The sequence below is a fragment of the Abramis brama genome (assembly GCF_963993115.1).
Source record: "Abramis brama genome assembly, chromosome: 19".
Classification (NCBI taxonomy): Eukaryota; Metazoa; Chordata; class Actinopteri; order Cypriniformes; family Leuciscidae; genus Abramis; species Abramis brama.
In genome coordinates, this window is record NC_139981.1 from 13,561,506 (window position 1) to 13,578,228 (window position 16,723).

General features: G+C 36.6%; 2 protein-coding genes across 2 annotated transcripts; both read left to right on the top strand.

Annotated features, from left to right (window-relative positions):
- The first annotated feature begins 696 nt into the window (after positions 1 to 696).
- Positions 697 to 1,809, top strand: LOC311070020 (dual specificity protein phosphatase 13A). The gene is made up of 3 exons (XM_084093648.1): positions 697 to 906; positions 993 to 1,210; positions 1,484 to 1,809. Exons 1-3 carry the CDS (start codon positions 749 to 751, stop codon positions 1,684 to 1,686), a joined length of 579 nt encoding a protein of 192 aa, XP_083949774.1. The 5' UTR covers positions 697 to 748; the 3' UTR covers positions 1,687 to 1,809.
- Positions 1,810 to 2,509: 700 nt separating this feature from the next.
- LOC311069475 (uncharacterized protein) lies at positions 2,510 to 10,771 on the top strand. The gene is made up of 6 exons (XM_084092654.1): positions 2,510 to 2,986; positions 3,279 to 3,496; positions 3,925 to 4,135; positions 8,956 to 9,084; positions 9,164 to 9,381; positions 9,999 to 10,771. The coding sequence occupies exons 1-6, from the start codon at positions 2,862 to 2,864 to the stop codon at positions 10,217 to 10,219; spliced, it is 1,122 nt and encodes a 373-aa protein (XP_083948780.1). The 5' UTR covers positions 2,510 to 2,861; the 3' UTR covers positions 10,220 to 10,771.
- Positions 10,772 to 16,723: the final 5,952 nt, after the last annotated feature.

Consider the following 16,723-nt stretch of genomic DNA (forward strand, 5'->3'; position numbering starts at 1 on the left):
AATAAACAACTACTGATATTGCTCCTTCACAGCCCGCACTCATAAGCTAATTAGACATATTTGAAAGGGAAAAAAGCAGCCGCTGTTATGGAAAAAGTCTTCTCTTTGCAAAAAAAAAAAAAAAAAAAACAGTTCTAGATGACTAAGCCGAGATGCCTGTAGAACATCTAACATTCTCAATCCAAACTCTTTATTTTTACTCAGTTTTAACCAAAGACCTCACACAGGTGTTTGCTATATTCTCATTTTGATTCATCTTCCACCTGTCGGCCCAATTGTTTCTTTGACTTCTTGACTTCTTACTAGTGGCATGCTGTCCATTAGATTATTTAAAAAATATATATATATGTTTTTACTTTGTAACACTCAAGTGGTGAGAACAGGCATACTATGTACCATACACTGGATACAGTGTTACTGATTGTCTGAACGTGAACAATGAGTTTCAAGAGGCCTAACATTTTCTTAATTCTCCCAAACTACTCTACAAAAATATACTGTATTTCTAATCAAATATACTATAGCCTACCACACGCTTAAAAAGGGAGAGACGTCAGTGATTTAGGCTCATTTACACTGTGTACAGTGCGTAAGCTCACTTTGGCATACAGCACTTGGAAAAAGGACTTGTGTTAAATAAGTGGCCATACACTGATATCTACTGGGGAAAACATGGTAATGCAGAAGTGTCACACCTGGAAATGTCACTCATGTAGTAGCCTTCTCATAAAGTTGTGGGTTCTCCCCAATGCTCTTATTCCTGAAAATGGAGAATGTAGATCGAACAGTGGACAACATTTTGTCTGAAACACCCTCTATTGAAGAGCTAGAGGATATATTACATGGGGGTCAGCTGTCCTGTAACCATGTCGATGAAGTGTGGCCTAATTTGTTTCTGGGGGACATGTAAGTGCATTTGTGCGTGACTTCTTTTTGATTTGTTGATTATAAGAAAATATTAGCCGTTTACTATGTCATTCTTTCATAAACAGGCACATGTCTCATGACAGATATGGCCTATGGAGACTGGGTATAACTCATGTTTTAAATGCTGCACATGGTAAAATGTGTTGCAAAGGAAGAGATGATTTTTATGGGACAACTGTGAAGTACTATGGTGTTCCGGCCAATGATCTGCCTACATTTGATATTTCACCTTTTTTCTACCCTTCAGCACACTACATTAATGATGCTCTCAGCACAGCAGGTGGTATGTAAAAACATTTAACTTCCATTTTTAAAATAGTATACAATTTTTTAGGCATGATCAACACTGGTTAGTGTTATTTTATTATTATTTTATCCATTTGAATTATTAATTGATATCTAATTTTTATGAAAATAAATAGATAGATAGATAGATAGATAGATAGATAGATAGATAGATAGATAGATAGATAGATAGATAGATAGATAGATAGATAGATAGATAGATAGATAGATTTGTTACTGTCAGATTCATGATTGTATCTCTTTTCAACAGCTAAAGTGTTTGTGCATTGTGCTGTGGGAGTGAGCCGTTCAGCTGCTCTGGTCTTAGCTTACCTAATGATTTATTGCAATTACTCTCTGGTGGATGCCATCTTGAAAGTGAAAGAAAGAAGATGGATCTTTCCAAACCGAGGATTTCTGAAGCAGTTAATAACTCTCGGCAATGAATTAAACTACAAGGCACAGTCAAAGTAGCTTGATATTTTTTAAACAAGCATGCAATTCAGAAACCTGTAAATTCAAACATCTAATTTAAACAGTAGCCTACTCCTGCAGTGATCAACAACAATCATCATTAACATAATAATAAACAGTTTCTTGTATGTATAATCACAGCTTTGTGTTGTACTTTGGTTAAATGATGGCTATTTTTAGTTCTTTTTTTCTTTTCTTTTTCTTTTTTAGCAATATTTAATTACTGAATACCCCCTTATACTGGGCACAAATTAAACCTTAAATACAATCTTTGATATATTTTATATAATCTTCAGCTGATCAGTATGCAAATGCAAAGCTGATCAGCAAACACTGTTACTCTGTTTTTCTCTTTGTTCCACTATGTACAATACTCCAAATGTTCACAGATGTTCACTCAACACAATTGTCACTTATTGTCCCGTTCTCTCGTCATCGGATGAATCATCCGTCATTTGTGAAACAGATCACAATGTCCATAGAAATGGAACAAGCTAGAATGACAATAAGAAACATATTTTTTTAAAATAGGTTGGAATTAGCGGCCTAGGCGTCAGATACGATATGTAAATAATAATTAACAAATCTAAGCGCTTTACAATGTATTGTCAAACCAGGGGCTATTAAAGTGTCATTATTCTGGTCCAAAGCACTGATGTAGTACATACATGATCACGTGGTGCTTGTTACTTTTTCCCACGCTAGTCAAGATGAGCCAATCACAATACGTGATTAACGTTACTGGTGCAGCCATTTTATTCAAATATTTTATTAAGACTGTCAAGCAATAAGTCAATTTTCATGTCAGGTTCCATGCCTTGGAATTCAAATATTTAATTCCAATATATTGGTTATATTTTTTCGAGTATAAATGTCTCCAGTAAGAGGAAAAACATCAAAAGATTTGAATGCGACTCAATGGAGGTTTGGACTTTCTGAGCCACCGGGCGCCCCCTGCCCTGGTCATTCACACTATTTGTTGTACGCACACAGGCTTCTATCAACATCGAAGAGCTGAGATGGTCAGCGGTATCTGGTGACCGAGCAGCGTCATAAAGAGCACCTGTTTGTGTGGATCACGACGTGCCAACCCGATTATGTATGCTGAACCCCGGGAAAACAGCAGAAACTAATATTCACGGGAGTAATAGTTTGATTTGGGTCAGTTCAGAAGAATGACAGCTCAGAAACATAAACACGGACTCCTGGCTATTAAAGAGTTAGAGAATGTTCTGGACACATGCAAACTTGATCTAACTCCAGTCGACGAGGTCTGGCCGAACCTGTACATCGGAAATGTGTAAGTAGCCTACCGGTACTACTACATAACTGATTATGCGGTGTCGTACCATTAGCTTTTATTTAAAGATTTATAGCACGCAAGCTATGCCATTGTGGTTTACATTTAGTTTTATTATATTATCTTTATATTTAAGGATTTGAGAAGATACTATTCTATTCAAAGTGACTTATTTGATTGAGATTAAATCATAATGTGCATCCCTAGTTAAATCAATTCTGCAGTTGCTTCACTTTTAATGCTATAGTGGTTGTCCTGTTACATTACATAACACATTTTCACTTTTTTATAGGGCCATTGCTCAAAATAGAAAAGCTTTGCAGAAAATGGGCATCACTCATGTTTTAAATGCTGCCCATTCCAAGCAAGGCAGCATTGGGGACCAGAGTTATTATGGAAATACAATTGTATATTATGGCATCCCAGCAGAAGACACTTCATCGTTTGATCTTAGTGTGCACTTTAAACCGGCTTCTGATTTCATCCACAAAGCTTTGAGGAAGAAGAATGGTGAGTGACCACAGTCAGTGATGCTAATATGCAAAAATGCAAAACAAGTCAATCAAAATGCATTGGGGAGGAATTTGAAGTCCATTTTTAAACTAACACTGATTCATAATTGTTAATATAGTTAAGATACAAGTATTTCTAAAACCTTTCCCTGTCATAAATAACCCATAAGAGATAAGAACTAATTTTAAATACAATTTAAAACCATCCATAGTTCGAAACTTTTACATCATTTTGAAGACAGAAAAATAAACTTGTTCCATTGCTGAATTTCCTCTTTATCTATTTGAATTACACTCTAAACCTGATAACAACTTATCTTGATTCTGAAATGCTTTATAATCCATATTTAATGAAAATGAAAAGGTTAATTTCAATAGTATTAGCAGCTCCTCCTGACCATTACGGTCTGTGTTTTTTATCCACAGGTAAGGTGCTTGTTCATTGCATCATGGGAATGAGTCGGTCTGCCACTCTGGTTCTAGCGTACCTTATGTTGCGTCAGCGTCTTACTCTCCGCACTGCCATCCAAACGGTTGTATTGCAACGTGCAATCTATCCTAACAGGAACTTTTTGAGCCTTCTCCTGGATTTGGACATTCAGCTTCAGAGAAAGCGAATGCTGTGTCCTATTCTCTGACAGAAAAACAACACAAATGTAATGAACACACAAAAGCACATGCATTCATTTTATAATTAAAGGGTGAAGAGGTAACAAGCAATGGTATGTTTACATTATTTATGATATATATATATATATATTCGTTAGCCTCATAGCATAATTGCCTAAGTCTTTTTTTTTTTTAAATATGACTTAGGCAATTATGCTATGAGGCTAACATATATATATATATATATATATACAGTCAAACCAAAATTTATCCAGACACCCTCAACATTTCTCACATTATCACAGTTAATTCGCTATAGTTTAGAAAATGGTAATAAAATATGACAAGAACTGAAATCAGTTGATATTTCGCTGGTTTTGGCCATCCTTCTGTTAGACTGTCTCACAAATGGTTGAGTAGCTGTCAGCTGTTAAATTTAAAGGGATACTCCACTTTTTTTGGAAATAGGCTCATTTTACAACTCCCCCAGAGTTAAACAGTTGAGTTTTACACAGGAATGAGAGTATAGTTCCTAGCCATATCAGCCTAGAAAAGCGCAACTTTACATTTTCCGTCGGTCTTAGTACAAGATGTAACTACAGAAGAGTCAAGTTTTAAATTGGAAAAATATCGAAACTCTTTGGTCATTTTTTTGAGAGAGATGCTAATGGTCCTGTCCGATTCAATGATCTATGCTAAGCTATGCTAAAAGTGGTACCGCCAGACCCGGAGATCGGCTGAATGGATTCGAAAACGGTAAAACTCAACTGTTTAACTCTGGGGGAGTTGTAAAATGAGCCTATTTCCAAAAAAAGTGGAGTATCCCTTTAAGTACCGAATTAGATAATACCAATTTAGGTTACCAATACCAATTACCAAGCAATGCTTAATTCTGTTCAGTATGCGGTGTAAAAAGGTCGCATTAGCAATTAAAGAAAAAGAAAAAACTTAAGCAAAACACGTCAGGTCAAAGTGTCTGATTCATTTTTGACCCCAAATGTTTATAAATTTTACTGGTAGTAGTATTTTTGGGTATAATATGTCACAGTTTACTTTATTTTGCTATCCTCACTTACATAAATGAACTATAGTGTTCTGCACCCACTAGTAAAAAAAATATATCGGGTGTCTGAATAATTTTTGGTTTGATTGCATATATAGTTTCATAGTAAAACATGTGCCTTTCAGGTTTAGTGTTGGCCATCTTTGTACTTTTCCATACATTTACAGGGTTATTTTATATATAATATGAGAATTTAGCTAATATTGAATGAAAAAATATTTAACTTACTTGACGCCTGGCATGTTTGCATAGTCATATTAACATGGGGGATTTTACTGTACAATGTAGTGTAACTGAAGAATTATGTTGAAGAATGGTGTTTTTTATGAAAATCTGTTTGATATATTCAAGAACCACAGCACACAAGTGCCACATGCTGCTCACACAGCAAATAATATTTAACAGTGGAGTCAGTATTCAGCATAGAGTACCAAATTAAGCAGTATTAAATGATTGAATTGTGGTTGATTATCCGGCTGCAGAGAAAACACTCCCTGTGAGCAGTATTAGCTTTTACGCTGCTTTTGGCAGCCAAATCTGGAGAACTATACGGGCCAAGCACAACATTCTTCTGTTGACTCAATCCTAAAAGCCTTGTTTAAAATGACTGAGCAGCACTTCACTGATTTGATTTTTAGTGCACCTTTTTGTTTTAATAGCAGAATAATTTGTTTCATTCAGGTAATTGATTCACAGAAGTTCCTTTGTTATCTTGGAGAACATTTACTGGTGTATAAACAGTTTTGTCAAATGCACTGTATACTTAAAACATTTAATTGGACAAGAAACTCTATTGACCATGAGCAGGATGAATATTCAATTGGTCACAGTATTTTTTGAAAGTGTAACAACTGCACTAGTGGATTCATATACAGATGTTTCATGAACAGATACTAACAAGGTGCCAAATAAACTTAATTTGCATCTGTATTGATTTAAAAAAATAAACATATTAGTTTGGCAAACCTGTATTTACCTGTATACTAAGTTCATAATAATTGTGAACATAACTAAATGTAATTTCTAACATTTCTTGTTTTATATGTAATACATTTCCAATCATTTACCTCACATGTTAAGATATATGCAAGTTATGTGTCAGTTATAATATTAGATGAAAAAACTAGATGACCCTTTCTAGGGCAGGGTATAACTTTATTCATCTATTCTACTGTACTTTTGCTTCATTTTCCCTTTGTGCTTCCGACTGCTTCCAGCAGGGTTCAGTGCTGTGCCATGAAAAAGATCAAATTAAAATCTTGCTGTTTTTATGCTGTGTCCTCCCATAATATTTTCCTTTTTTCTTTTCATCTGATATCCTTCATATGCTACATTAACATAAGCCTCTTTTGTGCTGTAATAAACATAAAAAATGCTACATTGATAAATAGATTATAGATTCAAACCTGTCCTTTATCATTTGTCAATGACATTTCATCATGCAAATGTAATTTAAGGGAACTGTAACCAACCAAGATTGTAATAGAACAGCATTAACCCACAGAAACCTTGAGGAGAGAAACTAACTCCCCTGGACTGTCGTCACCCTGACAGCGTGACCTGCAGCTGTGCAACCAGAGGAAGCAGGACCCACACGAGTCCCCAGACATACTTCGCTTTCAGAGAACATTCAATTAAGACACTACTTTGCTTCCTGATTAGCTGCTTGGCATACACTGTACGATGATAAATCATGGAAGCAGTTGAGAAGAGAAACAGGCAACAGACGCAAGCAGCTAAGCCAAGTGTGTGTATATATATTCTGCTAAGCGAAGTCATCTCCTGAATTGACTGGAGGAACCAGAGGCACAGAGGGGGTGATGTTGATGACCACATTAGTGTCACAAAGTTCTCTGGAAAACAGATGCATCTGTACGTGATTGCATTGTGTCAGTGTTTTCTCAGGGAAGACTGTCAAGCCTGAGATATCATGGATAAAAAGAACAAACAGATCAGCCCAGCAGCAACATATACTTTGGCTTGAACAAACTGCTTTGAAGAAATAGCAACAGAAAAGCATAGCTAAAAACATATACTGTGTAAGCATTTTTAATGTTTTTTTCTAAAAGACTGCTTTTAATTTATTACAAATACAGTAAATATAAAAAATTTAAAATCAATGTTCTACTTAAAAAAATAATTATATATATATAAAGTTTTAAGTTTAAATTTTAAATAAAAAAATTATAAATCAGTGTAAACGTGTTTACTGTCACTTTGCTGAATAAAAGTCTTTTTATTTAAGTCTTTTTCAAACTTTTAAACGGAAGAGAAAATGTTACTCTGAAGAAAAAATAAATAAAATCCATTACTTTTAAAACCACATAAGACAAGCAGGCTGAATGATTCATGGATTGGATCTACCATGACAATTTCAACTTGGCAAATTTGGACCACTTAATACAAATTACATACAATGCATTTCCAAATAAAGATTAAATAAAGCCAGTCAGTGTAGTCTACTGCATTATTTGATTCAACAGGACAAGGACATTAAAAAAGAAACAAAAGTCTATTAAAATCCTTGAAACATACTGTATTATCGTAATTTATTCGTATACAGTATGTGGTTTCAGTAATAGTAAGTAATAAGCAGATCTTGAGAAGGAACAGGTGTATGTGGCTTTCACACCCAAGCCATTAATTCCTTTTTATTAGCTTCATAAAACCTTAATTACTATGGGTCTCAAAGCTTATTTTACCGGCATGGAAAGAACAACTCTTAGTTAAGTCTTTTCCTGTTTTACACAAGTAGCATTTAAGCACTAACTAAACAGTTTCAGCTGGAGTACAAAAAAGACAGAGTATCTTTGAGAGGGCTATCTGACACGCTCCAATTACCAAACATGTCACCGCACTTGGATGTGCAAAGATCTCACCATTTATCAGAGACTCGCCCTCAAGGCAAATGAAAGGAACATCTGGATTTCAAGAGTGTTTAACCTAGCAGCTGGCGAGACCTCGTGAGATGATGTGTATTTCCCTGCACAATGACTTATGATAAAGATGTATGTGTCCAATGAAAGCCACTGATGACCCACCTTTACCTTCGTCTGCACTGCAAGAGTGAGTTACAGTATTGGGAGTCTGGCCAAGATATACACAATATGTGCAGCCAGAACATGCTCAAAAGATCATTGTCTAGGGAAAGACAGTCTTCTAAAAGCAAACCTGACTGCCCACTAAGACCTGGAAGAGTTCTTTGTATCCAGGGAGGTTTATAATTATACACCATTTAAAAAAAGAAACAGCCTCCAGAGACATATCTGTGGACTGGCTGTCAACAACGCCCCTGACCAAGGAGAGAAGAGCAGGCAATCTGAGAACAAGGGGGGAAAAAGGGCCACCGGCTGCTAAATGTAAGTTTACAAAAGGAGGGGAGATTTTAGAGGCTTTTAGAAAGAAACATTTTGGTATTTTTGAGAGCTATTATGAAAGCTAGCCTTAGTGAATCGCTCACAGCTCTGGCATCGCACGTTTTCTTTCCCACACCTGAGCTGTAAACATGTTTGCCACGACAGTTAGGAAATCCTAAGTGGAAAGATATTCCATAAAAGCCGTCAGTATTCATTTTAATGATGTTAAGAGCTGAATTGGAGTGTCAGTGCGCTCTTAGCAACAAGAAGATTTCACAAGCAACAGCCTCAGGTGGGCTCAACTATGGGCTATTTTGAAATCAAGAGGGATCGAGAATGCATCTAAACTGCATATCAGGCAGATTAACATGATAATATCCAAACCCTTACTGTAATTTAAAAAATATATATATTTATTTTTTCGGCCAGGATGTCTTTCAAGGAGCTGTGTGCCTATGAAACACCATCCGTTGCTGAACTGCAGAACTTCCTGTTGAGTGACAGACGGCCTACTGGACATGTCAACCAAGTGTGGCCTAATGTGTACATTGGCAATGAGTGTGTATTGTTTTTTCTATTCAAATGGAAATTCATAAAATGCACAGAACTACAGATGTTATCTGTTTTGTTTTGTCAGGGTTGCGGCACGTGACAAGTCAATGCTGTACAATATGGGGATCACACACATTGTGAATGCTGCTAGTGGACCCCCTCATGTCAACACTGGAGCCCGCTTTTACAGAGACATGTCTATAGATTACTATGGAGTGGAGGCTGATGATTCCTCAGACTTCATCTTAAGTGTGTTTTTCTATCCAACAGCAAGGTTCATACGAGCTGCACTGTCAAAAAATGGTGAGTTGACATCCTCATGAACATGCTTGATGCAATATTTTCGCTATACTATGGGCTAGAATAACTTTCAGCAGAAATATTCACTACTTTTGCCCTGCTTGGGGAATGCTTCATTTTCCAACCTGCCATTGCTTCTCGCGCATTGTAGAGTTCGATCATTTCGACCATAAACTCTCACGGGCGCATTCAACGCATGCGCACTACAACTATATTATACTAGTCATACTAGTACTAGTAACGTGTTTCCACCTTTGTCAGCCGCAAATGGAACATGAACAGTGCAAATGGAACATGAACATAGATAAAAGGTGCATAAAGACACCTTTTACAAATGTTTTTATTTTATTTTCTATGACAGTGTACTAAATCTAATCTACAAATCATTAAATACCATTAATTATGTTTGTGTTTATGAAATTCAAAAAGCCTCGTTTACTGAAAAAAGGTGAGTTGGCCGCTTTAATACATGCTCTCATAAAAATGTTTTTGAAGCTTCATGAAGCAGTGTTTCGAAAGCATCCATCATGTCTAATAGCACTGAATCATTCTTTTGGCTATACTAAAAGTAGCATTTGCACTGTCCAAGTGTCTTGCATTGATTCTGTTCTGTTCTTCAGGAAGAGTGTTTGTCCACTGTCTGATGGGAGTGAGTCGCTCTGCCACTCTAGTGTTGGCCTTCCTCATGATCTGTGAGGATCTTACTCTAATGGAGGCTGTTAAATCTGTACGGCAACACAGGGACATCTGTCCTAATCCTGGCTTCCTTAACCAGCTACGACATCTTGACATGAGCCTCGTCCGAGAGAGGAAGAAAAAACTGCAAGCTTACAAATTGTAACTGAAAACTTGGTAACAATGTGATGAATCCCATTTCAAGAGCATGTCCCTTAAGGGCCTCCTCCCCCATGGCCTTGTCCTAGTTATTTTGGGCCAGATCTTATTTGCTAATATCCATTGTAGTGCAATGGCAAAGTGGGTATCAGAAGGCAAAATTGAAGGGCTTCCCCATAAATAGTAAATAACCTCCACAGGGCAGCAGGGTCACAAAATAAATGGCAGGTTTTTAAATTTCTTCCAGATGAGATATACTTTGAACTTGTTTCAAAATGAGCCAGCAAGCATGTTTTTTTTTTTTATTGGAGTCAAATGAAACGGTTGTGGCTTGCTCTTTATCATGGGAAGGTGGAAGAGCCATGCATGGCTACATGTCTTAAGGGTTGATCCCCTGTAGTGTGTTTCTAATGGGTATCATATGTTCCAACATATTTACGGTTTCTGCTCAAATCCATTGGTGTTGTGACCCACGGATATTGGTGAAACTGATGACCAAACCAAATTGCGAAAGCATTTAAATTTCTCAGTCCAGTGGGACTAAAAAAAAAAAACGCATTATGTCCTTTCTTTTCTTGTTGCTATTAAATAAATTACACAGTACCTCAGGAATTATGTGTTGTTTTGTTTTGAAAGAGGACATCCGTTAATTTACCTAATTTCCCTTTGGACTGTGAAGGCAAACATGATTACAGAAGCAGAAAGGTCAAACTAATATGTGTAAATACAAACTGTTCCATGAAAATATGCATTGATCATTCTACTCATAACACATGCATTGACTTAACACAGAATATAAAGCTATATCATTGATTCCCGAGATTTCTAAAAAAAAAAAATTAACAGAAAAGCTCCAAAAGACAAACCATTTGGCCATATATATCGGATCTGTGGTATCTGCTTCTGACTAACAAGACAGCCTTTTGGACCTGTCAGTCTTATCTGGCCCAGCCTGTATATTGGAGATGAGTAAGTACTGAGTCATCAGTCTGGAGAAGAAAAACCAACTAACCAAGATATCAGTGAAAATCCAAAGCTTCACGTTACACCTGTGCCTTTAACTACGGTTCAATTCATGTATGTAAATGATGTAATTAAAAACATATGTTAAAAAGCCGGTCATTTCAGGTCAATGGCTCGTGATAAAGGACTTCTTGCTGATCTGGGAATCACCCATGTTGTAAACTGTGCCGACAGACCGCACCACATCAACAACACAGGTATAAGTTAGTGTGGAGTCGAGGCTTCAGATCACCCACTGTTTGATTTGAGACACTATTTCAGCACTATTGCATCCTTCATTAAAGCTGCACTCACTCAAAATGGCAAGTCTGACTTCCTTGAACTTTTACTGATTAATTTTGTCAGTGGTTGTATAAAATCTAAAACAAGCAGAGCAAAACAATAAATGGAGCAGTGCAAAAATCAGCAGGCAGAACAGTAATTTTAATAAGTGAAATATGTAAATTCTAACCAATGTCAGACATGGAGGCTCTGTTTTCTGCAGGGAAAGTGCTGGTCCACTGTGCAATGGGAGTCAGTCGCTCCGGAGCGTTGGTCCTGGCCTTCCTCATGATGTGTGAGAACCTCACCCTTACAGACGCCATCATCGCTGTCAGATTGAACAGGGGCATCTATAGAACAGCTTTCTGGACAACCATTTGAAGATACCAGGAAAACGTACGTTATATGTTTGAAGAAGAAAAAAAAAAAATATATATATATATATATATATAATTTAAAAATATAGAATTTCTTATTTTGTGACAATCACTAAAGCCTGACTCACTGCAAAAAAAAAAAAAATATATATATATATATTGAAAGAGATGTCAATTCTCCCTAAGGCTGCATTTATTTAATCAAAAATATTATTATAGTGTAAATAATGACTAATGTTTTGATACACGCAAGGGACATAAGAGTATGCAACTTCATATCAAATGATCAATCAACTAATGTGGTCTGGCTGTAATACCGTTTCAACAGAAAGAAGCTATACATTAGACATTATACACATCACCCCCACAGCCAGATATTTCTTTACATTTTCTACATTACAATATTTAAAAGGAGTATATAAAACAATGTTGGTCGGAAATATAGCTAGCGACACTAATGTTTTTGGAACATATGTGCTGGAATGATTTGAAATTCATGAAAATTAAGACCTTGTCTCACAGTAATAGAGCTGCTTTTGTGGAAAAGAAAGAAGATTTCAAGGTTGAAGGAATAAGTGAACCTGACAAAACAGTAAAAGGAATTCAACATCACCAATTTAATGACTTCCCTGTCAAGGTGAGTGATGGTGGTGAAAAAAAACATCCAGTGCTGATGGTTTTGAAAACCATCCCTCTCCGGAGATGATTCATGTGTCCTTTTCACATATCTGGGAAGCGAAAAGCAATTACCATTCCATTTGCAGCGGCCAAGCTCGCATTACAGAGACTGTGTTAAACTCGGTTCAAAAAAGAAACACCTTTTGGATTAAATTACAAGCACAGCTCTACAGAGATTTCCTATTTTTGTCAAATTTAGTCACTGGGCGCCAGGAAGGACAGCTGCCTGTAGGAGGGCTCGCAGCAGGCAGTGTAAGGAGGGAATAATTGGCTGGTGGAATTGGGCCCAGGCTGTACCGTCTCCTCTGGGACAAAAGTCAGATTCACTGGCCTTTGACTGAAGCTGCCATCTTCCTCCCTTGTATCTGTCATGATCCACAAACATGACAACACAAGCACGGTGCGTGAGAACATGATTTTTTTTTTTTTCATTATGAATATTCAAATCTGCATAATGATGTGATATGGGCTGGGGGTACATAATTTTCTCATGTTGATTTTAAGCAGTTTTTAAGGAGCAAACATGCTGTGCACAGATATACAAACAAGCTTTTCGTTCATAACAGGGTTCTGGGTTTGGAATAAATCATAAGAACTTCTATATACATACGTGCGAGACCACATCATATATATACACAAAAGTTTACATACACCTTGCAAAATGTTAATTTTAACAAAATAAGAGGGAACATAACATGCATGTTATTTTTACACATTCCACAAGAAAAAAAAAAAAGCTGCATTTTTAAAAAATGACCCCATTCAGGAGTTTACATAGGCTACCCTTAATTCCTAATACTGAGTCATTACTATGATCCACAACTTTTTGTTTTGTTTTCTAAAGGTTGTTCTTGAGTCCCAGTTTGTCCTGAGCAGTTAAGCTGCCAAATGTTCTTCAGACAAATCCATCAAATTATTTTCCTGAAAACTTTTTGAATTTGAAGATCCAGGTAAATTGTACTTAATTTGTCCTCTGGGAAACTGAATGTAAATATCTTCTGTTGCTTTCGAAGGGCAGTACTAAATGAAAAAAAAAAATATATATAAACAAAATAAGAAAAAATGTGGACATCTTCATCCTGTTCAAAAGTTTTCACCCCACGGCTCTTAATGCATCGTGTATATAAACGTTCTCCGCCAAATAGCCTATAAACAAAATATATAAAAAAATATTTCTGCAAAAAACACTAAAAAAAAAACACACATTCAGGGTCAACTGAATGGGTTTCTTTCACGCCAATGTACATAACCGTGTCGTGAGAAAACAGCTCTCCGTCCCTCAAGCGATCCCACTGGGGTAGGCTACTCTCTTTAGACTATCATGTTTTTGAACAACGTTATAACTATTAATGTCCGTTTTAGTTGGCTTACATACATTGAACCTTTCCATTGCACAAAAGGTTTTTCCGATTATTGAAATATTCTTCACACACAAAAATATATTTTAATAACCGTTAAGATAATGGTTCTTTTGTTTGTGTGTACTTGGGCTACTATAACCAAAGTCACTTTAAGCTTCTAAGTTTTTACTGTAAAGTCTTTGGTATAACTATTATTAAATGATGGAGACCCGATTTCTCACGTCATCATCACAGCGACCGTTGGCGATGCATGCTCAACTTTATGCAAATTTATCAGCAAAGTGGAGCGGCGACTACCAATGGGAGTGCAGACAGCGATACCTGTCGGATCAATCGCCTACTAGAAATGAAAGTTTGGCGATGTAATCGTTTTAATCAGACTACAGTGAGGCAGCAACAGTACATGCATCTTCTAGACCAAATACATGGTGCTGTGTGTGTGTACAGCAAATGCGCCACTCCCCTCATCAGCTCCTGTTACTAAGGTCAGAGAACTCAGATCAATAGCCTACAAATTCCATTTCAAATGTGCAGCCTATTCTAGGCCAAGCAAACACGCCGTGTCTACTTGATGCATACGGACCACCCCAGGCTGTTAATATTGGAGCCAAGCACCACACCATTAGGGGGGCAAACGTAATATTTTTTTCATGTTTACACAAACAATCATTTATACACTAAGTGGGATATTTTGGAAATCCAATCTTGTGTTTGAAGAGAGGGGAACAATTGTTCAGACCACAGGGAATAGAGGCGGTTCAGCCTAATCCTGAGATTTCAACAGGCCCTAACCATAGTAAGCAAAGTTTCAACAAACCAGCCAATAAAACCTATTTGCATCATCTACTGAAATGTGACATCTGTTTTGACAGTATTTCAGTAGTCACATCAGTATAATCATGCATTCTTACAATCAAGTTAAAACACTGAAACCCAAGTCTTCAGTGTGTTTGTCTTCAGGCTGAACCACTAGACTGCAGATAAAAAGTTTACACGTCCCTTATTAGCTGCATTAAAACCATACTAACAGGCACAAGACAAACACATTAAAACAAGACAAATGTTAAATGACGTTTCTTTTTTCCTTTCTCTCCAAGGAATAAGATTCATATTGTTCAACAATGGGAATTGAAAATTAAGATGGCATCCAAAGAACACTTACACCAGTCAGGATTCATTCAGAAAGCGACTGTACATGAGCATTTGTGGAAAAACTGGAGGAATGGCTTTGGCCAAGACCAGGAGCTGAATGTATAGTAGTTAGATCTGATCCATACCTAAATTAGTAAAAAAAGAATAAGCTACTATATCAAAGGTACTATGTCAAATAGATTACCGTGTAAAAGGTTTACTTGAGGTTATAAGTGAGGTTCAATTATTTGCTTCGACTTTAGACGGATTGCAACCATTTTGAAAAACAAGGTACAAAACGTTCTCAATGCGGCAGAGGGGGCATGGAGTAATGTTGCTAATGCTACCTAGGTTTGAACATTGATTACTATGGAGTGGAGGCAAAAGACTTCACTATTTTAAACCTCTCTGAGTTTCTCTACTCTGGAGCTCAATTTATTGACCATGCACTCAGCAAAGCATAAAGTAAGTAAAGAGAAACAGGGCACGTTAAATCTCTTTAGATAAGAGGGAAGTAACAGGCACTCTAGGACTCAATCAAGTGAGCCCTGTGGAATTCAAATGAGAGGCCCAAAAAGCAGAACTGATGGAGGCAAGTGTTACTGATGCAGATTCTCCATAGAGAGAAAAGCGCCCTCTTGAAGATCAGAGCTGACCTATGAATTCATCACTAATATCAGTGATTGAGATACATTTTGATATGTGCCGATACAGTAAATTTATAAAAAATGGAAGGTGACCTGGAATTGAATAGGATTGTCTAAATAGTTCCATCTCTGTACTTCAGGCTTAAAACAACTAAGCATTTTTTTTTTTTTACCTTGAACTATAGGTTTCATAATAATGCTGATGGTACAGCGACTTCTAATAAGGCAAATGGCTTCGGTTTCTTTCCCACAACAGTCCCGTCTCAGGATTAGCATCAAATAAATACATCTCATGGCAAGTAAGCTTTGAAATTTTGCTCTGCTATAGGTCTCTCTGCTCTGATGGTCTATACTGTCAAATATATATTATGCACAACATGGCCTATCATGTCACTAACATTTCATTACACACATAAACATTCAAATGCTTTTAAAATCATTTAGTTTGTCAACAAATGCACATGTATTGTACAGCTATCCACAGCAATTACGACAGCAGTATATTTACAACACAACAACAGTGAATTCCACTGTCGTAACACAAAACTACATAGTTGCTTTAATTCCAGTTAGTTCAACATTTAAGGCATGGTTGAAGTTTATTGATAAAGCATAAGGAAATATGCAGCAATTTCTTTGACACACAGCCAGCATGTTGTTTAGCTACGTGGTTTCTGGGTATTTAATGATTAGTAATGTTTGCACAGCAGAATAAAAATAAAACCTTTTGCTAGAAAAATTCAATATTTGTGCTTTACATAGTGTACTAGAGCCAAAGACTATATTTGTTCATTTATTGCTATGAGGCACTTGTGTGCAGTTGAATTAGTGTCTTCCAGCTAAATTTGCCCATCCTCTACAGTCAAAAGCACCTGTTTCTCTATTCAGCAGTCTCTGCACTTAAGATTGTTTCCAACCATGACAGTGCATCTGAAAATCTGTTGGCTATAATAGATCCTTTCAAGAAAAGTATAAGTCACGATAAGCTTGAGATCATGAGAGCATGAAAACAGAGTCCATACACACTTTTAAG

Excerpts from the sequence above, each read along its gene's own strand:
- LOC311069475 (XM_084092654.1), top strand. The coding sequence starts at position 2,862 with ATGACAGCTCAGAAACATAAACACGGACTCCTGGCTATTAAAGAGTTA. Across the intron at positions 3,497-3,924 it reads AGCTTTGAGGAAGAAGAATG|GTAAGGTGCTTGTTCATTGC; the intron begins GTGAGTGACCAC and ends TTTTATCCACAG. Across the intron at positions 4,136-8,955 it reads ATGCTGTGTCCTATTCTCTG|GATGTCTTTCAAGGAGCTGT; the intron begins ACAGAAAAACAA and ends TTTTTCGGCCAG.
- LOC311070020 (XM_084093648.1), top strand. The coding sequence starts at position 749 with ATGCTCTTATTCCTGAAAATGGAGAATGTAGATCGAACAGTGGACAAC. Across the intron at positions 907-992 it reads AATTTGTTTCTGGGGGACAT|GCACATGTCTCATGACAGAT; the intron begins GTAAGTGCATTT and ends TTTCATAAACAG. Across the intron at positions 1,211-1,483 it reads TGCTCTCAGCACAGCAGGTG|CTAAAGTGTTTGTGCATTGT; the intron begins GTATGTAAAAAC and ends TCTTTTCAACAG.